Source organism: Camelus bactrianus, chromosome 16 (genome assembly GCF_048773025.1).
Source record: "Camelus bactrianus isolate YW-2024 breed Bactrian camel chromosome 16, ASM4877302v1, whole genome shotgun sequence".
NCBI lineage: Eukaryota > Metazoa > Chordata > Mammalia > Artiodactyla > Camelidae > Camelus > Camelus bactrianus.
In genome coordinates, this window is record NC_133554.1 from 29,165,929 (window position 1) to 29,189,659 (window position 23,731).

The 23,731-nt window shown below is 41.2% G+C and overlaps 1 protein-coding gene and 1 pseudogene across 2 annotated transcripts; both read right to left on the reverse strand.

The window, feature by feature from the left end:
• Positions 1–849: 849 nt before the first annotated feature.
• On the reverse strand, positions 850–12,467 carry ANKRD40 (ankyrin repeat domain 40). 2 transcript variants are annotated; one of them, XM_074342809.1, is made up of 5 exons: positions 12,101–12,467; positions 7,292–7,440; positions 6,452–6,937; positions 3,958–4,130; positions 850–3,268 (listed from the first exon to the last, which is right to left on the reverse strand). In XM_074342809.1, the coding sequence occupies exons 1-5, from the start codon at positions 12,232–12,234 to the stop codon at positions 3,122–3,124; spliced, it is 1,089 nt and encodes a 362-aa protein (XP_074198910.1). In that variant the 5' UTR covers positions 12,235–12,467; the 3' UTR covers positions 850–3,121. The 2 variants fall into 2 exon arrangements, with proteins under 2 accessions (XP_074198910.1, XP_010947904.1); XM_010949602.3 differs by having other exon boundaries at positions 3,949–4,130; positions 12,101–12,458.
• A 7,150-nt stretch (positions 12,468–19,617) lies between these two features.
• LOC105064632 (large ribosomal subunit protein eL15-like) lies at positions 19,618–20,183 on the reverse strand (annotated as a pseudogene).
• Positions 20,184–23,731: the final 3,548 nt, after the last annotated feature.

The window sequence follows — 23,731 nt, forward strand, 5'->3', positions numbered from 1 at the left end:
CTCTCGCATTTCTTTGACCTTTATTCTTGGTATGATGTGACTGGTTGTGGGTGATGGCTTTTTTTTTTTCTTTCCTCCACCCTAAATGGTTTGCAGTAGGTATGGAGATGGCTCCTTTGATCTGGTTTTCCTATAAGCATTGGGCCAGGCTTTGCTGCAGGACTATTTGTTAAAGGTTAATCACATTTTTTTGGCAGGCTGTTTCTGCCCAGGATGTTTATGAGTATATGGAAAAAGACTTCCATCCTTGTGATAAAGCAAGTATGAAAGCACAAATGCCCAAATTATTCTGCCTCTCCTTGGTGCTAAGGAAAGGTCTCTGCTATGCTCCCTGATTTATTAGGCCAATTTGGCATGATGTCTGCTTTGAGTCTCTAGCTGTCCCAAACCAACAGAAATGCAGGTTCTTTCGGCATCATCAGCTAAAGATCTGAAGGTGTAAGACTGTCTTTCCTCTCCTGTCTTGGGAGTTTGCCTCTGAGCTCACTAAGGCCCTGACAGGTGCTGACAGCCCAAAGGAGAGGCTCAGTTGTGTAAAGTAAATAGGATAATCAAAAAATGTGGTTAATAGAGGATGACCTCTATCTAGCTGGCTCAGCTACTCCGGGGAAATGCAGCTGACTGCTGTGAACTGAGAGGAAAGACACTGCACAAAAGATCTGTTTCCAGGTGCCACTGACGGGTGTGAGCACCGCCACAGCGGCAGGACGGAGGAGGCTCAGGTGGGGAATGGTCCCTTCTCTTCCTCCAGAGGGTCTTGTCTCTGGGACTGTCCAACAATCTAAACCTACTATGATTAGAAGTGTGTATAGTGCTGTTAGGAGGCCAAAATTAAAGACTACGGGCTCAGTCAGTCAATATTTAATTTTAATAATGCCTGTTATGCTTGAACAGTCAGCAATGCACAAAGAGAAAAATCTTCAGTGAATGTTTACACACAGTGTGAACACATGCTTTAAATATGCAGAGGAGGAGGAGGGGTGAATTCACAGTTAACAAAGCTAAAAAAAAACCCTTGTTATAAATTACACAAAGCATATAAAAATATTTCTCTGAATGCATAGATTAAGACTTTAAACTCACCTACCAGGAACTGTGCAGTCTTATTCCACTGCCGGACGCAGGAGTCAGTTGACCACAGAGGACTTCATAAAGGAGGAGAGAGAGCAGTGCAAGGCCCCCCTCTCCCTTGAGACTCCCTCGAGGGCCTGGTTCTAAGCCCGGGAAATGCCCTGGAGCTACTCCTCTGTAGGCCACCTCCCAGCCAGGGGCCTCCATGCTTCTGAGAATCTCTAATTGATCTGGATGCTGGAAGAGTTTTAACCCCAGTGATTTAGACATGAATTAATACTGAATTTATTTATCCCAGGATAGAAGTAGCCTTAATTGTATTAGTAAATTTTAACTTTTTTCAAAAGGGGAAAAAAGATTAACGTGTCTAGACAGACTAGCTGCTTCTGATGGGCTGAAACACAAGTGAGGTTTCTTCTTTAAAGCACTTCAGAGAAAGGGAGTAGTAAGTAACCTTTACTAGGCAAACACTGCGCAGGGGTGAGTAACTCACCATCAGTAACTGGTGTAGTACAATTAAGTCACGCAACAGAGTGATTCCACACCACGAAGTTGGCCTTGAAAACACCTCAACCTCAGCTCAGCATTTAGGCAGCAGCAGGAGGCCATTATCTCAGCACAACATTCTCTTCCACTGACATCTTCTGCACGTCTTCTCTACCGTAGTGTTCCAATAAAATTAACACAGTTAGGAAGTTAAGTTTCTTTGGAAACTCTAGGCACTATGGGGAAAAAGCTTCTTAAGACAGCAGGGATGCTCATCAACAGCTGGCTTCAAACCCCTGCTCTCCTGTTTGTCTAAGTGTGCTCGTTCTTACTTCTAAGGTTAAGCTGTTTATTTCAACAAGACGGTGGCTTTTCTTTTTAACATTAATGACACTGAAGGAAAGGAAAAGAATCCTTAAATGCGTTCTCTAAAAAAATCCTTATGCCATGCTCAAGAGTTTAATCAGGTGTTTGTTTGCTTCCAGAAGGAAGCCTGGTAGACTCACAACTGACTTTGTTAAGTGGGTTGGTGGTGGTCGTGGGAGATCCCTAAGATCAAACAACTTGTTTACAAAAGCAACAGATTTCACAGTTGTGTAAAAATCCTAATAATTTCAAAATAACCTTTGTCTTTGATACAAAAATAAAGGTGCTAACTCCTTTAGCTCAGTTTCCCACAATAACCTTTAAAATAGCAACAGATTCAGTCTGAAAAATTGCTTTTCATTTCTGGTGGGAAAATGAAAGTGGAAAACATGGACCAGCAATGTTTGTGCTCTTCTCATTCGGTGCAATTAACAGAAGACGGGAATCATTGCCTCAGTTAAAAAAAAAGCCGTTGCTCTTTGAGAAAGCATCAGAGAGCCCTCTAGTGACCACGAAGGGGAGTTAATGCAGAGACAACTGTATGGACAAGGGCAGTCTAGAGACAGAAGCAGTAAGGAGTGTTTACAAAGGAAAAAGTGGGGGAGGGAAGCTCTTTTGGTTAACAGCATATTTACAATTAGGTAACTGTAGTCTTAAATACTTTTAACCTGAGTAACATTTATAAATATGTTATGTGAAACCTCACAGCCACAAGTCACACCAAAATTCCTGTGTCCGGTACCTGTGCTTTCCCCAGTTTTCCTCTCTAGTCAGTTCACATTTCAGGAGGGCTGTGAACATGCAACACCAAGAGAAGCACGTCCCGGCCCTTCAGGTGCACTGTCAACAGGACTGGCTAGAAATAGGCTCTGCTCTCTCTCAGCTTCTACTTAGACAACTCTTAACATTCTGCACATAAAACACTGGATACAGAACCGGCGGCTTCTGCCTCTCCAGACCACTTGTCAGCTGTTCACAGCTTCAAGCAATAGGTTTATTGTGCACCAAGAGGCTTGGAAGAGTGGCACCGCTGCTTGGGGGTCAGGGGCTTCCTACCTTGGCAGAACGATGTTAGTTATACTCAGCCATGGCATCAGGGGCCCTCCGGACATCCAAGGCATTAGATCAATGGCTTGTCCTTGGCCCAGAGATGATGCAGCACACTGTCACAATACTCAGTGATAAAGTCCCTGCTGCATCAGTAAGTCAGTTTTGAAGCTCTCCTGTTGTAGCAAGGCCTTTCAGTCAGTGTGGATGCAGCATTTCTGAACAGAAAATTATTTTCACTTATCATCAGAACCAGTTCCAGTTCTTGGAAATCTTGGAGTCGAGCAACATCTTTGTCCTAAAACAAAAATAGGTTAAACAGATTGCAAAGAGCCACTTGTCTCTAGGTGTTTGGTGTGTGGTGTTGATACCAGTATCTTGGCTCATTTTACAGTCTGGAAGGAAAAAAAAAATTCCCTGTGGCAGGCTGTCAGTGATAGTGCACAAAAGCCCCCAGGAGCATAAATTGGGTTGGAATGGTAGAAGCCCTTAACAGCAGTTTGCTACAAGATGAGTAAATGTCGAAGGGAGAGGCAATGCAGGGATGTTTCCCTCAGGTGCCCTGAGAAGCCAGAAGCCTGATGTTCAAAGAACCCAGAGATGCTGGGAGGACCACAGCTGTATTTGTGTGGATTTGCCCTATAATTTAGCCTGGGTCTTATGTTATAAAACACAAGGCACATCTGACAGCACACTAAGGTAACCCTCACAGACCACTACTATAACAACCAGAAATAGGTACATGCAGATGGAAATTTAGAATGTTTTCCCTAGCATCCTACAACTTTCAGAAATGTCAGTGTCTCTACAGGCCCTGTGGAGGGAAAGAAAGCTCAGTGATTACATTTGGAAAATTGCCCTTTGCTCCTTTTCTATTCTCTTTTCATTTATTCAACTATGACTCATACAACCAAGGAGGAAGCTGGGTATTTTCCAAATGGAAAAAGCAACCACTCATGCTTAACAGATCTTTCTTACCTTTCTTACCAGAGTATTGGGTAACTTTCTGATCTTCTCCACTTGATCAGGATTAACACCCAGCTCACAGCAACTCACTCTGAGCAATTCTTGGTAGGTGAGCTCCTGTCGGTCCAGTTCAATTTCAATGAAATCATTTTCTCGAAGAGATGGGTTCTGAATCCTCACCTTGAGTACTAGCTCTAGAAAAAAAAGGGGGGGGGGATGTTAATAATTATGGCAAGTCAGCCGATGTGATTTCAGATCTTTCCCAGAAGATGGTTACCCTTAATCATGCTCCGTGCTGAAGGCTTGGGCCACCCAATGAGAAAGCCAAGCACCGTCAGCAAAGTTGGCTCAGGCCCAATTTTGTCTCTGCTGGTGCAGTTTCCTGCACTGTCTTCCCTATACCTAAGACTGTGCTTCACAGAGTAAAGGGGGTGTGGGTGGTGAACGGATGGACAACAACCCTAGCTGTACAGAGGGAGAATTACTTCTGCTGCTGAAGCTAAGTGGGTAAAGGCTTGAGAATGGGTTCAGGTAATGACACATAAGTAGGAGAAGGGGAAAAGAGGTGAAAGGCATTGCCGTGGCCAAGAGACGGTACAAGAGTTACTCTAAAGAGACTGAACAATTGTGGATCTAAAGATATTTATGACATTAAAATCCTTGCAATAAAGACAGCAAAAGAGCAAAAAGATAAACTACTAATAAAAACCAAAGTCTAACTATGATTTGAAAGCAGTGTACCTTAACAAGGGAGGACTCTTGTCTTTTGGAGTAAATAAACACCGTTATTCGTGGGTCTGGGATCTAAGCAGTCCGCCCCTAAATTCTGAACCTGGCTGCCAAGGAGGCCCAAGCCAAACACCCATGTGCGTTTGGTGGCTCTGCTTTGCTCCTTATATATGAATCCCTCACAGTATCCCTAGGCCGCTGTTATCGGCACCTAACGTTCCTCAAAAACAGAAAATGAGGCAGTTACTTATGTGGAAAAAGAAAAGGTGAGACTAGACTGTACCCTGTGCTGCTGTTTGACTGAAATTGGAGGTATCAGGATAAACTTGTGGTTTTTAATATTTGCTAAAAGATCTAGATAAACAGATATAGAAATATGAGGGGAAAGTATATGAGTGTTTATGTGTGCTTGTTTACTTGCCTTTTTTTTAAACTTCACTAATTCTCTCAGTTCAGCTTGAAGCTTGATATCCAGGAAGCATATGTTCATTTTCTACTTTTCATCTAAAATATTGATGCACAGTTTGTTCCTTTTGTCATAAATTGTGGGAGCTGCTTTCAGCTCTGTATTTTCTGTGACCTTTTGAACCTTGAATGATTGTGGTACAAATGGGTATATCCTAGCTCTATCATGTACTAGATGTGCGATTCTTGGCAAATTACCTACCTCTTTGTGTCTAAGTTTCTGCATTTCTAAAATGTACATAATAATAATACCCAGTTTATGAGTTCGTTGTGACATTTAAATCAGGGCTTAGAATGCTCTGAAGTTATGTGACTAGGTATCTACATGTTTAGTTTATAACTATAGAATCTTCCTGGTGAATCTTTCCTTTTATCATTCAATTGCTCTTCACTGTTTGCTTGCTTTTTTCTTTCTTTCCTAACTCTGACCTCTGACTGAGCCTAAAAGAAATGATACACTAGCAGCAATAAGCACACCTAGGGTCTATATTCTGATTTCTGAATACCATTCTCCACTGGAAAGAACCAGGAGAAATGGCTGATTCCAAGGCTGGGGTTGGGGAAGTTACACTAGGAGCCCGAAACCTCTGGCTGTATCACAAAGGAAGCGCTCCAAGAATGATGGACATGTCCAAGGGACACAAGAACTAGCTTGAAGGGGCTCGCTCTGGATAAATCTAGCATAATTTGATCAAATTATCACTCAATGAATAAAAGAAGAATTTTTTATGAGTTCATACTAATATAAATGGAGAAGGGAAAGCCCTTCTTTGCAGAAGAATACCAACTAATAAATAGAGAAAACAATAGAAAATCATATTCTACAAAATAACTGTCCTGAACTCTTCAAAAATCTGAGGTCCAAAATGGTAGCTAAAGGTTGAGGAAATGCTTCAGATTAAAGGAGACAGTAACAACATAACTAAATGATCCTGGGCAGGGGAGGGGGCAGGAGAGGAAGGAGTTAAGACAGCCACAAAGGGCATCACTGAGACAACTGACAAAATTTAAATATGGACAATGGATTAGAGAAGAGCATCATATCAAGGTTATATTTCCTAAATTTGATCACTGTACTGTGACTGTGAAAGAGACTATCCTTGTTCTTAGGAAATACACTTAAGTAGTTCAGGGTAAAACAACTTGTGAATCTGAGTAAACACAACTCCTTATACTAGTCTTGCAACTTTTCTGTAAGTTTGTAATTATACTAAAAATAAATAAATCCTACCCCTAATTCTCAAAAAACCAGGAAGAAAAGCACTAGACCTCTGAACACCATCTGCTCTGTGGCAGAGGCTGTCTGCTGCTGAGAGGTTACCTTGCATATTGAATGGAAATGCGCCGGTGAAGAAAAACGGTTGGAATGCTGGCGCTGGTCCTGCATACGTCCCATTTTGAGGGTCCAGAGACACTGGTGGCTTGGACGGGACAGAAGAGAACAGGGAGCGACTCTGACTCACTGGTGGCTGACAAACAGGACCAGGTTTTGTGCTTTCTGGTGTTCTGAGAATGGCAGAGGGGGCAGACACATCCCCGTTCTGAACCAGTGCCAAAGATGTGTGGTCCCGTGGAAAGGCCCCAAGCAGGGGAGGGTCCCCAGGGGGCAGCAACGGAGGTGAGCCATCAGCAGGGGGTGATGCAGGAGGTGTGGAGGGGCCCCCATTCTGCAGCTGGGCTGAATCCTCTGCTGCAGGGGTATAGATAAAAGGGAAGGCTGGGTTGGCCAAATAGTTGGGAACAAAAGGTAGTTCTGACTCCTTCTTCAGCTGGGGGAGGTCATCGCTGTCATCATCATCATCTTCCACTTGAAAAGAAGAAAATGCAGGACATTTACATAGCCCTTTAAAAGTTACCAAGTAAAGAATATCTTGTGAAAGCTAGTGTCCTTTGGTGTATGACAAATATTTTGGTCAGTGTTCACTGCAGGTTTATCATTACTATTTTTATCACCTTAAAGTTTACAGTAAAAAAAAAAAAAAAGCCTTATAATGGTTACTTTTCCAGAAGACAACATGGAATTATTATCTTGGCACAGTTTAATATCATCTTTGCTCTTAGGAACAGAGTGGCTGTTCGGCGTCAAGAATATAGCCAATGATACCACAAGACTTAAATTAGTTTGACAAAATCAAAAGTTGCCCCCCAAACACAGACTCACCTCCCATAATCTTCCTGATTTCACTCCTTGATGTTAACTGAACTGGCATTTCTCCCTTTGTGGTAAGAATCTCTTTGTCAGCTCCTGATTTTAACAAGTAAGAGACCACCTGACCATGATTGCGTTTACATGCCCAGTGTAAACAGGTCCTGTCCCAGAGAAAAGAAAAAAAGAGTGATTTTAAAAGAGAAGAGGTGATGTGGGATTTAAAGTTCTACATATTAGTAAATAAACATATGCAAGCCTGACAGAGTTCAACTAGAACCAGAAATCAAGCTGGTAATCTTCTCTTTTCAGAAAGCAGATGATCAAAATATTTAATATGCTTAAAATTTATTTTTAAATTTCACTTCTTGGGAAAAGCTAATTTATCCTAGAAGCTTTAATCTGAATGGCATCCAGAAGGCTGGCTGGCTGGCTAACTCTAATGATATTGTTGAGTGCTGACTCTTAACAGCATCGCTCATCAGATTGTCCTAGTCTCTTTAAAATATATTTTTGCATCACCACATTCCCTTCAAGGGACTATGGAAACTTGCTTCATATGCACCAAATGTCACTTGAAGATTAAATATTATCAAGCTAATAACCATCTCTCATTTGAAGCTTACTCTGCCACTAAAATCATTACTAGAGCAAATTCCTGTCTGAATCTGTTACTCACTCTTCCTCTTTTCCTTCCTTCACACATACAAAGGATTTCCAAATTTCCATTTTTAAAAGTTCACTTCCCTAGTTCTCTCCAGAAGGCTACAAAACATACCCTCATCTATTTAAACACAAGGCACTGCACATATACATCAATTCCTAAAGCACTTGAAATGTGTACATCAACAGTCAAAATTTTTGAGAACTGTCTTCAAGTATTCAATTCATTTAAGAAAAACTAATTATTTCATATTGTACACATAGGAGGAGATTATGCATACTCTGAAGGACTATTATTTTAACACTGCATAGAAATATAATTAGCATGCTGGCCAAAACTCCATCTTAATAGAAATAAAAGGATTCAGAGCTATTAAACTCATCCCCAGTTGCCACAGCTGAATGATATTATGGGAGGAAAATACTTTTCTCCCCTCTGTTTTCAAATGTCCTCATTCACCAACTCTCTAATTGAACTGAGATAAATATCTTCAGAGTTTATAGACAAATATAAATGCGGTAAAGAAAAGAACATATGTTCAATAGTGAGGGTTACGTTAGGTCACTAACTTGAGAAAAGTTTAACTATCGAGGAAGTTCATTTGGTTCTAGAACGAGCTGATTTGTCCTGGCTATCTTAACATTGACGATTTACAGAAAGCCACTTGTCTGTCTGGCTGGGAGCAACTCCAGTGATGTTTCAGTGACATGCCACACTATTATTCATTAGAATTAGATTGTCCAGGTGCCTTTAAAGTGTACTCTATGATGAAAAGAATGCTACTTTGGGGAAAATAAGATAAGAGTCTTGATCTAGGCTTCTAAAGTATAAGCTCCATGAAGATAAGGAAGTGTCTGCTTGGACAGACAGGTATTTAATTAATATTTGCCAAATGAGTGAACCGAGGACGAGGTGGACACTGGTTGGAGTAGAAGGATCCCACACAACTTTGATCCTGGGCAAACTGCAGCTGACAGTGTGTTTATGTGTGGATGTCTGTGTAAGTTTTAAAAATGAATAATTATAATGACAAGTGAGCACTCAAAAATGAATAGAACATGATGAGAAAAACATGTTCTCTTTTGGAAAGAAAGTACTCACTTGCTAGTAGTAAATCACTTGTTCACGACAAGCTTGAGAGTAAAGGAAGTAATACATTGCCAGTGGATCTGAGACACCCCAGGACAAACCAACTAGCTAAAGCGTCACCATGTAAAGTGGCGTTAAGTCAACACAGCATGTTCCCTACAGCCCTGCACCGAGTGATTATCATTTACAGTCCAGACCTGGGTGGCTCTGGGCAGCCATAACTCATAGGCATTGTAGTCAGGATATATCTTCAACTTCTTCATAAGCCATTATATTTGTTCCTTAAAGCCAAGGGGTATGCATGACACGAATTACAATTGATGTGGGAGTGCTATCTTTGAACTTCGACTCTTTAATTTTGCAGCCAGAATATCCTATCAGTGTTGGGAGGTATTTCAGACCAGACCACCATTTATTGGGGCTGAAACTGTAGTTACTAAGCAACTAAGAATTCAAAGCAGTAACCTTTCTGCTTTTCTATGCTACAGACTAAGTTTTTTTCGGGTAACCTTTATATTTCATTACCCAGCACACTCCTTAATAAGAAAATAATAGTTAACACAGATCCAATGCTTTACATGCTGGACTTCGTTCTAAAGGCTTTACATATATTAACTCCTTTAATCCTCTAAACAGCCTGTGAAATAAGTACTATTATCAATATTCCCCCATTTTACAGATGAGGAAACTGAGACAGTCAGCAAATAAGCAAAACGAACAGTATGCTATGTAGTGGTTTAGTTACAGGGACAAAATAAAGCAAGTGAAGGAATTAGGGAATGCCAGAGATGGGGGAGGGGTGTGGTGCAATTTTTAAATCGAGGGCCAAGGAAAGGCTCACCAAGGTGACATGTAAGTTAAGACCTGAAGGACGTGAGGGAGCAAAAGCATTTTACATCAAGGGAAGAGGCAGCACAAAGGCCTTGAGTTGACACTGTGCCTGGTGTGTTTTCAGGAAAAGGAGGCCAGGGGAACAGAATGAAGGGAGCAAAGGGGCAAATCGGGGCATGAGGCCTAGAGGTAAGGAGGGAGAATGGGGGGCAGGGTATAGAAACTGTAGGACCCTGTGGGCTTTTACTCAGTGTGAGTTAGGAGCCATTGAAGGGTTTTGATTGGAGTGAAATGATCTGACTTATGTTTTAAGTCAAGAGCCTTCTGGTTACCTTGTTGAGAAAAGACAGTACGGTAGTGGGTAGAAGCAAAGGGACTAGTCAGGAGGCTACTGCCTTAATCCAGGTGACAATGATGGTGGCTTTGCACCACAGGTATAGTGGTAGAGCTGGTGAGAAGCAGTCAGATTCTCACTATATCGCTGAAGGTGGAACTGGCAGGATTAGGAGACTGACTGGATACAGGGTGTGAGCCAAAGACAGGAGGCAAGGAGGGAACCAAAGGTTCTGGCCTGAGCACCTCAGATACCGAGATAAGGACTCAGGAGCAGGCTGGGGACAGTTAGGGGTATAAGGGAGGCCAGACAATCAACCCTGGACATGTTGAATTTAAAGTCCTATTAGACATCTTCCCCAATTAAATCTATGATAGCCTCTTCATAGTTCAACAAACTTATATTTACTGAGCACCTACTATGTGGTTAAGAAAGTAGGGTCTGCAGTCAGACACTGGGTTTCTTTCCCAGCTCTATTAGTTACTGTAAATTCTGTGACCTTGGGGAAATTAATCTTTCTGGGCCTCAGTTTCCTCAGCTGCAAAATGGAGAGAATAACAATAGCTATGTCCCTGAGTAATTGTGAATGAAATAATACACGTAAAGCACTTGGAACCTCGTCGGGAGCAAGCTCGGCTATTTATACTTTGCTTTATCTCCTTAGATGCCTACAACATTCTTCTAGAATAACTGGAAATGAAGTGACTGGGGCAAGGTCATACTGCTAAGCAGGAATGGAGAAGAACCTGCAGGCTCTTTCTTCTACACAACACTGCCTCCCAGGGCCAAAACAACGATTCACAACTTGTGAACCACAGAGCAATGCCAGAAATTGTACACACAGAAAAATAAGCTAGTTGGCAAACACTTTTAAACAAAACAAAAAGTCAGTTTCTACTGTTTCCTGGCTTTCTGGACAGCTACCCAGGCTGTTTTCTTTAGGGTAAGGAGGTAGGCAGATTTGTGAGAAAGTCAGGACTCTGTGATTTTGGTCCTAGCTAATATACTAATAGTTGTGTGACCTAGAGCAAGTTATTCTTGGTTGGGACAGTGGTTGAATCCATCTCCAGTGTCCCTTTTAGTTTCAAAATGTGTTATTCCACTTCAAAAAATAAAACATTTGCAAACTCCCCTTAACTCTTAACTAGCAAAATAGGCTGGTTAAGCATCACCTTGATCCAATAAAAAAATTTAAATGTGAAGAGAGCAGAACAATACCACAGTCAGTAACTTAACACTAAAAACGTGACCACCAGCACATCTTAAAATGAGATTCCTTATTTAGTTGTTAAGGACTCAATTGCAGGTAGGCAACTGAAGCCTTAGATAAAGTTCCATATTTGAAATTGTTACAAGAAAACACTCTATGGGACAAACGAATGAGTCTTCCTGCAACAGGCAGCTGCAGGTAGCAGCAAATCACTGCTGCAGTGAAGCAACAGAGAATAGGGATGCAAGTGATTTTTTTCCCGCTAGTCTTGGGAAAAGAAATCGTGCTAGTTTATAGGATTCATATTTGCTCAGTTGTTTACGTTTTTTGCTCTGCACAGATGTGTTCAGAAGCACCAATGGCAAAATAATTTGACACTCCAACGGGGGTGAGCTCCGTATTAAGGTGAGAATCGTACCCAGCACCATTCCGGCCACTTTATTGAGGTGGCCGGGGGGCGCCAGGGTTCTGGTGGGCGCTGCGGGAAGAGGACCACGTGGGCCGGGATTTGGGCAGGACGTGCAGCGGACTACCCGGGGCGGGGGTTGGGGGGACCAGGGCTGGCCTCAGGAGCACACAGGCTCGGAGGCCCGGGCGCCAAGCCACGCCTTAGCGGGCGTCCGGGGGCAGCGCTAGGCCGAGGTCGTGCTCCAGATCGGCTGCTCCGACCCTAGGCCTCCCCCGCTCCCCACTTACCAGCCGTTGACCTCATTTTGGGAGTTCACATCCACCCCGCTCTCCACCAGTTTCTGCACCTCCCGAATGTCCCCCAAGGCCGCGGCCTCCCGCAGCCTCTCCTGCTGCTCCTTCTGCTCTAGGAGAGCGCTCATCTTCCCCTCGGCCCCGGGCCCCGGCTCGGGCCCGCCCGCCCCGCCCCGGCCGGTTAGCGCCGCCGCCGCCGCGGCCCGTTTTCCGCCATGGGGAGAACGCGCGCTGCTCGCCCGCCCCGCTCGCGCTGCCGCCCGCGCACGGCCCGGGGCCTCGGTTCCCCCACTCGGCTCCCCCACTCGGCTCCCCTGCTGCTCTCGGCCCGCGGGCTCGAGCCTCCTCCCTGGCCGCGCCTCCCGAAGGCCGGCTCCAGGGGAACCTATTCAGAGTGACAACCCTGACCCAGATATTTTCCGTTCCTACCCTCGGCCCCGGCGCCTGCCCGGGCTGGCTGTTTATGTAACTGCTGCACAGTATTATCTGCCGTGATTCATGGACTATTTTTAGACCTCCCCGCAGCTTCGAGGGAGGAGGACAGACACATGGAAAGGAAAGAACGCGTATTTGAGAGCCAGAAAAGCCTTATCCTCTGGCGCAGTCTGTATACCAGGCATCAGAAATAATTGGTGTGTTTTTCCCCCGGTTTCTTTGGCTCTTTTTCCTTATTTGAGCCAACTCTTGCCCAGCAGTCTGGGGAAATGGGCTGAAAGCAATGCTACTATTATATGCCCATTATTGCAGAGACAGAGTACACAGTTCTTTATTTTTTTTGACAGTGCTTAGGATCATGCAGTTCGAGTATTTATTTCAATTGCTGTTGTTTTACATCTCATTTTAGACAGGGATTTCTTCTAACTGGGCTTTTAGGAAGAATATTCTGTGCTCAGAGTCTATAAACTGCAATTTATTACGTTTTATAAATCATAATTAATTACTCTTCGCGAAGGCCATGCGAAGGAAAAAAGAAAGAAAAGAACACCAAAGAGTCTTTGGAGTTATCCTGGTCGCTGATACCAGGAACTGGGGAGGGCCATAATGCGCGAATTTTGCCTGACTCTGCCTAATCAATCTGATGAGGCTCAGGGCCTGGGCTGGCACCGCTTTACTACCCAGCAGGAGAAGAAGAAAGTATTGTTTTGCTGAGTCCAGGTGCCTCAGAGATCTTCCAACGTGGCACAGGATGGAAGCTTGCAGATGGGGTCAGAAGGATTAAGGAAATAACCCTGGGGTGGAACGGAGGAAGGCTTGAACAGAGAGAGGAGATGAAATGGAAAGTAACAAATTTAGGCATGGAATTTTCATTTCCCTCTCTTGGGGCTACCCAGGGTTTGTGCAGCAGGCATTTTTGTTGCTACTGTTGAAGGAAAACCTGTATCAGTTTGTTTATTATGACAGAGTAATTCACAGGGTACACAGTGCACACCAGGTGGTGCTGAATATAAACTGACTGCACACTTAAATGGATCCCATGGTAAACTGGAACTCTTCTTGAGCTTAAATTTTTTTGTCTCCCAACTTAAAAGTTTAATTCTCAGATCCAGCATGATACTGGAATTGAGCCCTTTAATGCAATTTGAGTGACATGGGAGTAGGTAGTGGCCTCTTTTTTTAAAAAGCAGTTCAAAAATATTGGTAGTAACTGCAAATTGAAGTCTGTGAGTTCTCTTTATAAGTTTGTCAAATTTCCCTTACTTAAAAAGAATTATAGCATGTGCCCTTTAACTGTTGAATCAGTATTAATGTGTTCTTAAGCTTTTTTTGGAGGGGAGATAATTAGGTTTATTTATTTATTTACTTAAAAATGTATTTTTAACGGAGGTACTAGGGATTGAACCCAGGATCTGGTGCATGCTCAGCATGGGTTTACCACTGAGCTATTCCCCTCCTCAATGGGTTCTTAAATTCAACCTCTACTTATCTGACTCTGGTATTCTGCTTGTTATCCTCACATAAAAAACACAACTTTCTCCACAAACAAAACCTTTACCCTGACCATAACTGAGTGCAACCTGATAGCTATTCAGTTACTTCCATTTTTCATACTGTCTTGTCTCTAAGGAATTATCTAACTCATTGAATATATTAAGCATTCCTTGTTTGATATGCGCTATTCTAGTCACTGAAGATGCCACTGCAAACAAATCAGACTCCCTGATTTCAAATAACAGGCAGCCTAGCAAGAGAAACAAAGGCAAACAATAGAATGTGACAAACATTCCAAATAGAAGCCCTATAACATTTAGTATAGTGGTTGTGAATATGGATATTAAATCCAGACTACCTGGGTTTGTTACAAAAAATGTGTTACAGTTGGGTGTTAAACAGCTCAGTTGTGACAGCAACCTTGATCCAGCATAAACACCAAGGAGCACTCGGAGAGTTGGAGAACTCAAGTTTATTACATCAGCAAACCAGAAAAATTAACACTTCAAGCTCTGTACCCTATCTGTAGGTTTACACAGGCCTTTATAGGCTGCCAGTTTTACACTTTGCAACATCATATGCAAATAAAGTATAACATAAGTTGACCAACCAGGAACAAGCTTTGTAGAAATAGACCAGTCAGGAGTCAGAGAAATAACCAATCAGGTGTGAGGGGAATGGACCAATCAGGAGTGAGAGAAATAACCAATCAGGAGTGAGCTCCATGCAAATAAAGTACTACAAATGGACCAATCAGAAGTTAGAGAAGTGGACCAATCAGAAGTGAGCTCAGGGAACCAATAGAATTTTAGGGGTAAGTAAGCCGTTTCAGAGGCAAAAAGTGAGATACAGCAGCTGGGCCAGGGAACCGGATGGTGCCGGCACGAGAGTAGTGGCCCTACTTGGGGGTCCTGCCGGTCTTTTTATGGGGCTTCCCACTTCAGTTTATATCCCAGTTTTGCCTCTCATATAATCTTGGATGAGTTACCTTAATCTTTCTGTGCCTCAAATTCTGCATCTGCAAATTAGGGATGCAGATCCCTAATAATAGCACCTACTCTGTAGCACTGTTCCGTGGATTGAATGACTAAGTGTAAAGTTTGGACTTTGGGAACACTATGAGGTATGTTACAAGGTTTACATCAAGGAAGAGCACCTGATAGAATGCCAGGATTGGTGATTGGGAAAGAAAGATAACACTGGAGATTCTGGCTGGGCAGATGGTGCCATTTACTGAGATCTGAGTCAAAGAATGAAGAGAAGTTTTGGGTATGTTGATGAATTCATTTTTTGAATCTGTTGAATTGAGCTTTCTGAGGACCTTTAATTACTATTGATATCAACATTTTTCCATTGCCAGGTACTGCACTAAGTCCTGTACATGAATTGTCTCATTTAATTCTCACAACAATCCTGTAAGTTAGGACCATCATTATTATCTGAGCCACAAAGGAAATAACTTGCCCAACACCATATAGGTTAGTGATGAAGCAAGGATGAACTCAAGGAGTTTGACTCCTGATTTTCATTCTAGTGGAGATGCCCAGTAAACAGTTGTGTATGTGATTATGACATTTAGGAAGGAATTCTGGGCTGGTGATTTGGATTGGGTAGTCATCAGCAGGAGCTAGCTGAAATCATGGGAATGGAAGAGATGGCCCCAAGAGAGTGTGCTGAGTGCTGAGAGAACACAGCCAAAGACACCTGAAGAACACTGAACATTTTAATGATGGACAGAAAAAGAGAAATCCTCAAATGAGACTGAAGAGGAGCAGCTGGAATAGTAGAAGGAAAAGCAAAGGAGTGGGAGGGTTTGGCAAAAAGAGGGTAATCCACAAGGTCAAATGCTGCAGAGAAGGCAAGAAAGAAAGGACTGGAAAGTGTAAATGGATTTAACCACAAGGGGATTGCTGGTGACCTTGGATAGGGAAGTTGCAATGGAGCAGTGGGGTTGGCAGTGAGACTATAACGGGGTTAGGATTGAACAGGAGTGACCTCCTACATATTATATACTGTGTGAGAATCTGGGAACACAAGGATGATTAAGAAATGATCTAAAGGAACTTTCATTTTATTTATTTATTTATTTATCTTTAAAAATTTACTTAATAGATATTTATTCCTGTAGTTGAACAACCTCTACACACAAAATATATGGTTTAAGGTTTTTTTTTTTTTTTTTTTTTTTTTTTTTTTTTTTTTTAGTGGAACAGAATTTAAGTCTCAAGAGGTTTTGTGAGCCTGCTACATGTTTTCAGGAAATCATTTAAGTGAGCCTTTAAAAGCCCTGAAGAAAATAGGAGAAAAATTGGTTCAAGAAAACCAGTAATTGGATTTCAAAGTTAAACTACCGCTAAAGTCAGCAATTCAGAATTGGAAAGAACTGGGGCAATTCCTCTTCCATATTTCCTGCACATTCACATTCACCCTGGGAAATGAAGCCTAGACTAGGGAAGATATGAAGCAAACAGAATGCTGGTTGTGCTGAATGTTAACGTGGGCATAATTGGTGGCTTGGCAAGTTTGTAGATTGGTAAGGATTTCGAGGGTATTTTGAGCAGGGATGAGAAAAATAACTGCAGTTAGATTGGAAACCATGAACTTTTATTGACAGCAACTATATGACATTTCTCATTACCCTTATGGGAATAGATAAAGTGGGTTGACCCAAGATGACTTTTAACACTGATTAGACTGAGCAGTGATGTTACTTTTTAAAATAAAACCAACTGTATTTTTCCCCCTAATGTGGCTGAGGGGGTTCATAATGGTCACAAACTAGCACTACAAATAAAGCATTTCCAATTTTGATCAAAGCTGACTTTATCAGTTTTCCCACACTTGAAAGGTACCTGATGACCATCAATTTCCCAATCCTAGCACTACTAGCTTACAAACCTTAAGGTTTATAATTCCTTTCTCATTTACCTAATGTTCAATTTCCATCATTTCAATGTACACTAGTATAAATACCATTACTATTTTGCATGAAATTCAGTATTCTGCAGATCTCATGGAGTCACGGGATTGAATCAAGAGCCTCCACCTTTCCGGTGAACGTCAATGGAACTTACTGGGGAGACCAAGGCAATGTTGTTTAGGCTAACCAGGATTTGTTTAATTTGTGAGAGAACCCTCTTGTAGCATGTTTATTCGATTCTCATAAAAATGGTGGCATGCTTTTAAATTTTGCCCCTTTCAGAAGCAGGAGTCACACAAATGGAATACTAGATTAAATCTAAAAATGTGGGCCATAGTCAACTTTCATTACTTTTCTGCATATGATCATGATAAAGAATTAGGATAACCTACACATGTCCAAGCAAAATCCAATTTTAAAAGTTTGTGACACATTTTTCACAAAATTAGAACAAATAATCCTAAAACTTATATGGAATCATAGAAGACCTAGAATAGCCAAAGCATTACTGAAGAAAAAGAGTGAAGCTGGAGGAATAACCCTCCCTGACTTCAGACAATACTACAGAGCTACAGTAATCAAAGCAACATGGTAATGGTACAAAAACAGACATATGGATCAATGGAACAGAATAGAGAGCCCAGAAATAAATCCACAAACTTTTGGTCAATTAATCTTTGACAAAAGAGGCAAGAACATACAATGGAGTAAAGAGTCGCTTCAACAAATGGTGTCGGGAGAACTGGACAGCTGCATGTGAATCAGTGAAGTTAGAACACTGCCTCACACCATATGCAAAAATAAACTCAAAATGGCTTAAAGACTTAAGATAAGACATTATAAATCTCCTAGAAGAAAACATAGGCAAAACATTATCTGCCATAAATCTCAGCAATGTTCTCCTAGGGCAGTCTACCCAAGCAATAGAAATAAAAGCAAAAATAAACAAAGAGGACCTAATTAAACGTATAAGCTTTTGCACAGCAGAGGACACCATAAGCAAAACAAAAAGACAACCTACAGAATGGGAAACAAATATTTGCAAAAGATGAGACTGACAAGGACTTAATCTTCAGAATATTTAAACTGCTCATACAACTTAATAAGAAAAAAACAAACAACCCAATTCAAAAATTGGGCAGAAGACCTAAGCAAGCAATTCTCCAATGAAGACACATGGCCAATAGGCACATGAAAAAATGTTCAGTATCTCTAATTATCAGAGAAATGCAAATCAAAACTACAATGAAGTATCACCTCACACCAGTCAGAATGCCTGTCATTCAAAAGTTCACAAACAATAAATGCTGGAGAGGGTGTGGAGAAAAGGGAACCCTCCTACACCTTTGGTGGGAAGGTAGTTTGGTGCAGCCATTATGGAAAACATAAACATAGAGATTCCTCAAAAAACTAAAAACAGACTTACCATATGATCCAGCAATCCCACTCCTGGACATATATCCAGAGGGAACCTTAATTCAAAAAGACACATGCACCGCAATGTTCATAGCAGCACTATTTACATAGCCAAGACATGAAAACAACTTAAATGTCCATCAACAGAAGTTGAGGTATATTTATACAATGGAATACTACTCAGCCATAAGAAATAATAAAATAATGATGTTTGCAGCAACATGGATGAACCTGGAGAATGTCATTCTAAGTGAAGTAAGCCAGAAAGAGAAAGAAAAATACCATATGATATCACTTATATGTGGAATCTTAAAAAAAAAAAGATAAACCAACTTATTTACAAAACAGAAACAGACTCACAGACATTGAAAATAGACTTATGGTTACTAGCATGGAAGAGGGTGGGAGGGGATAAATTGGGAGTTCGAGATTTGCAGATACTAACTAATATATATATAATAGATAAACAACAAGTTTATACGGTATAGCACAGAGAACCATATTCAATATCTTGCAGTAACCTATGGTGAAGAAGAATATGAAAACGAATATATGTATGTTCCTGTGTGACTGAAGTATTGTGCTATACACCAGAAATTGACACATTGTAAACTGACTGTATTTCAATAAAAATATATTAAAAAAAGAAAAGATTGTCCTTGCCAAAAAGCATAAAACAGCCACTTGAGGGCAAACTAGAAGAGCATTGCATCACTCCAGTGAAGGCGCAGGTTTCTTCACATGCACCAACAAATCTATATGGCTAGTTTCTGCACTCCTCTTCTACGGAATGTATTTTACACTTATTGGACCAAACGACATTTTTACACTGACATATAAACTTCCTAATAAGATAAAGTAAAGACAAAAGCATTTCTCTTATTAGACATGAGATATACCATCAGTTATATTTGTCAAATATTATTGCACTTTAACTTTCATAATTTGACAATGCACTCATCAAACAATCTACAGACAATTATTTTTTAAATTGAAGTACATTCAGATACAATGTGTCAATTTCTGGTGTACAGCATAATGTCCCAGTCATACATATATACAAATATTCATTTTCATATTCTTTTTCATTAAAGGTTACTACAAAATGTTGAATATAGTTCCCTGTGCTAATGAGAAGAAATTTATTTTTTATGTAGACAACTTGTATTAACAGACAAATTAAACACTTTTAAGCAGACATGAATGTCCTTGTTATTAGGTAAGAATTTCAGAAATGTTACTTGCATTAGTAACAGTGGAGCTGGAGAGTACTGAGTCTTCTCCAAGCTGCACAGCGAGAACCACCAGCAGTGTGGTGGAAATTCTGGCCCTTTCCAAGGCCACAGCTTTTTCAACCTGTGGATGTCAGCCCTCGCGTCTCCCTGTGCTTGTGGACTGGTTTGGTGATCCACTGGGTGTCAGGATTTCTTCTCACAGCTTTACAAAATGGATCAATGAGGATAAGCTCAAAGAATTTATATGTAGAATCTCCACAAACCCACTAAGAATCCAAGAGGCTCAGCCCCCTGGTGGTGTGTCCAGCAACCTCCTTGGTAACAGAATGAAGGCTTCGAGCAAACTGGCACCCTTAGGATCTGGGCATTTGTGGCCACCACAGTGCGTAGGAATCTGATTTATGACATAACTTCTTGGTCTTATATCCCAGTCTGTGGGCTTTATTGGGCTGGGTAGGGTGGGGGCCCTGTGGGGTGCAGAGCTGACAGTACTGCCAGCAGCACACCTTGAGAAGAAAGTGCATACATCAGACGGCTACTTCCTCCATAGCTCCTAGGTGTACCTGTAACTGCCCATTTTGGCTTATCTTTGAGATAAACTGATGGCTGCTGCCAGCCAGAAAGGGAGGAACTTTCTTTTCTTATTCAAGTATAGTTGATTTACAACATTGTGTTAGTTTCTGGTGTACAGCATAGTAATTCTTTTCATTATAGGTTATTACAGCTACTAGATACAATTCCCTGTGCTATACAGTAGGTCCTTGTTGTTTATCTATTTTGTATATAGTAGTTTGTATCTGCTAATGTCAAACTCCCAATTTATCCTTACCCATTCTCGCTGCCTCCCGCTGCTTCCCCCTTTGGTAACCGTAAGTTTGTTCTCTATGTCTGTCAGTCTGTTTCTGTTTTGTATGCAAATTCATTCATATCACTTTTTAGATTCCACATATAAGTGATAGCATACTGAGTAATATTCCATTTTATATACATATAGTATATGTATACACACACACACACACACACACACACACACACACACACACACACACACACACACCCCAAAACTTCTTTATCCTATCATCTGTCCATAGACATTCAGGTTGCTTCCATGTCTTAGCTATTGTAAACAGTGCTGCTATGAATGTCTAGGTGCATGTATCTTTTCAGAGTTTTCTCTGGATATATGCCCAGGAGTGGGATTGCTGGATCATATGGTAAGTTGATTTTTTAGTTTTTTAAGGAATCTCCATACTGTTTTCCATAGTTGCTGCACCAAATTACATTCCCACCAACAGTGTAGGAGGGTTCCCCCTTCTCCACACCCTCTCCAGCATTTATCATTTGTGGACTTTTTAATGATGGCCATTCTGACCAGTGTGAGGTGATACCTCATTGTAGTTTTGATTTGTATTTCTCTGATAATTAGCGATACTGAGCATCTTTTCATGTGTCTATTGGCCATCTATAGGTCTTCATTGAATAAATGTTTGTTTAGGTCCTCTGCCATTTTTGATTGGGTTGCTTGTTTTTGTTTGTTCGTTTGTTTGTTTTTTGCTACTGAGGGAACTTCCATTTTAAAGGAAAAGACTGATATTTATAGTATCATGTGACCAACCTCAAAATATGCAAGGTAAAACTGTGGCACAAAGAAGAAAGTGATCAGCTGTGTGTGGCAGGTAGAAAATGAGGGTCTATATTGGCTTTACAGAGCTCATGATGCTTGGGCTGTGAGCTGAGAAAGATGGGTAGACATTTCTAGGGCAAGGACGGATCATTCTCTGTCTGGAGCAGTGTAACAAGCTACCATGATGTGGTAAGAAGCAGGAGTGTTCAGGGTGTGGGGGAACAGGAGCAAAAAGTTGGAGAAGTAGCAAAAAGTCAGATCTCAGGTGACTGTGGTGTTTTAATTTTAGGGTGACATTGATGGGGAACCACTGAAGGGTTTTACGCAAGGAAGAGATACAGCCAGATTTACATTTAGAAAGATGATTGAGGCAGCAAAGCAGATGGAGGATAGAGTTGAGGGGGCACACTAGAGGCTGGGAAGCAATTAGAAGACCAGTAGTAACAGTGGCTTCCTTTCTATGTTAGTTTACCAGAGCCGCCATAACAAAGAACCACAGACTTGGAGGCTTAAACAACAGAAATTTATTTTCTCACAGTTCTGGAGACTAAAAGTCCAAGATCAAAGTGTCAGCAGATTTGGTTTCTCCTGAGGCCTCTCTCTTTGGCTTGTAGACGGTTGCCTTCTCACTGTGCCCTCACATGGCCTTTCCTCTGTGTGTGCCTACCTGGTGTCTCTTTGTATGTCCAAATTTCCTCTTCTTATAAGGATACCAGTCAGAGTGTATTGGGGCCCATTTTAACTTAATCACCTCTTTAAAGGCTCTATCTCCAAATACCACATTGTGAGGGTACTCCTGGGGATTCTGAGAATTTGAACATATGAATTTGGGGGACACATAATTCTGTCTATAACACTTTGCATTAGTAACATGTGTGGAATGGGGTCTGGAAATCACTGACTGACAAGGTTCTTTTCCATTTCATCATCAGAAAATAACCAACTCATATAATCAATAAAAGTTATCTATAAACTGGGAATTGTGATTTGTTAATAAAGACTACTTTTATCTCTGAATCCCTGAAGCCTGGCAGAGAGTCTGAAACATGATGCTAGCACTGGTTGAACTAATGAAAAAGGTAAAGGAATGAATTCATTATCTGCAGTGGTAATACACACTGAACTATGGCTGCTCTTGGAGTCTAGGGGAAAAGAGAGCTATAGAGTAAAACTTGCCTAATGGGTGTTCTTGCCTCCATGATCCGAAGGGCAGTATTTTCATTTCATTTCAAGTTATGGTTACATTTTTGTCTTCCATGGATCAGGAGCTCCTTGAGAACCCGGTTTTATACATCTATCTGTACTCCTGGCCACTAACCCAGTTCCTGGAACAAAGTACATGCACCATTAACATTTGTGGAATGAATAAGTGAATTAGATTAAAAAGTTTTAGTGAGGAGGAGCTGTAACTTTGCACTCAGGTTTTATAAATCCTGTCTGTGGTTCAAAATGTATACTTTTTTTTTTTTTTTTTTTTGGTAGTTGTGGCAGTGGTGAACCTTAAAAAAACGCTTCATTGAAAACACAGCAGCCATCCCCTGAAGACTCCCTCATCTGACTGTTACATCTACAAACTGATTAGTGTCTTTCTCTTCTCTCTGGTTTCAGGGGAGAAGCAAAGGCCAATAGCTGCAAACATGTCCTGGAGCCTACAACATCACCTTCCCTTCTTAAGAACTTAGAACTTTAGCTGTTCTCTTACTTCTACCTTCTCCAACATTACACATATACTAATTTCCCATCTTAAAAAAAGCCTTCCTTGACTCATACCTCCTTTCAGTTCTCACTCTCTTGCTGCTTTCCTCCTTAAAATGAGTTGTCTAACCACCATTTTACTCCCTCATTTTTCCTTCATTCCTCAATCCATTTTAGTTTGGCTTCCAAATATGGATCCAATGGATTCTTTTCAAACTTCTCATACCAAGACCTTCACCAGTTTTCATACCATGTTGGTCACTTTCACCTTCTTGAACAGTTTCTCTGTTTTTGTTTGTTTGACCTTCCCTGACTCTATATTCTTCAGACTTTCCTTTTACATCTTTGGCTTCACTTTGACAGTATCCTATGCTGGTTCCTTCTCTACCCACCTCTAAAGCAGCATCTCTCAAATTTTTGGCATCTTCAGGCCAAATTAATGAGTATCCTGCCAGTTTTAGGTATATTTAAAATAATGTTGAACATTGTTTCATATAATGAAATGACCTTGGCATATTCTACTCTCTCTGCCTTGATTCTTTCCTGCCCACTTTGCTTGGCTGAAGACTTATCATTTTTAGGTCTTAAGTCATTTCCACAGATAGGCCGCTCTATTACTCTTTGACAGAACCCTATTACCCACCCCCATCATGATAGTTATGTTTAAATGAACTTAAAATGTGTTGGGCCTGTTCTACATGCCTTACATGTGTTATCTTCACAATAACATCTTGTATGTGTAGGGGACTCTTATTATTATAAACCCCACTTTACAGACGGGTAAAGGAAAGCAGAGTGACAGAGCC

Coding starts and splice junctions, on each gene's coding strand:
- ANKRD40 (XM_010949602.3), bottom strand. CDS start 12,234: ATGAGCGCTCTCCTAGAGCAGAAGGAGCAGCAGGAGAGGCTGCGGGAG. Junction 4,131..6,451: donor ATTTCCATTCAATATGCAAG/GTAACCTCTCAG, acceptor TTTTTTTTCTAG/AGCTAGTACTCAAGGTGAGG. Junction 3,269..3,948: donor CCAATACTCTGGTAAGAAAG/GTAAGAAAGATC, acceptor TTTTTGTTTTAG/GACAAAGATGTTGCTCGACT.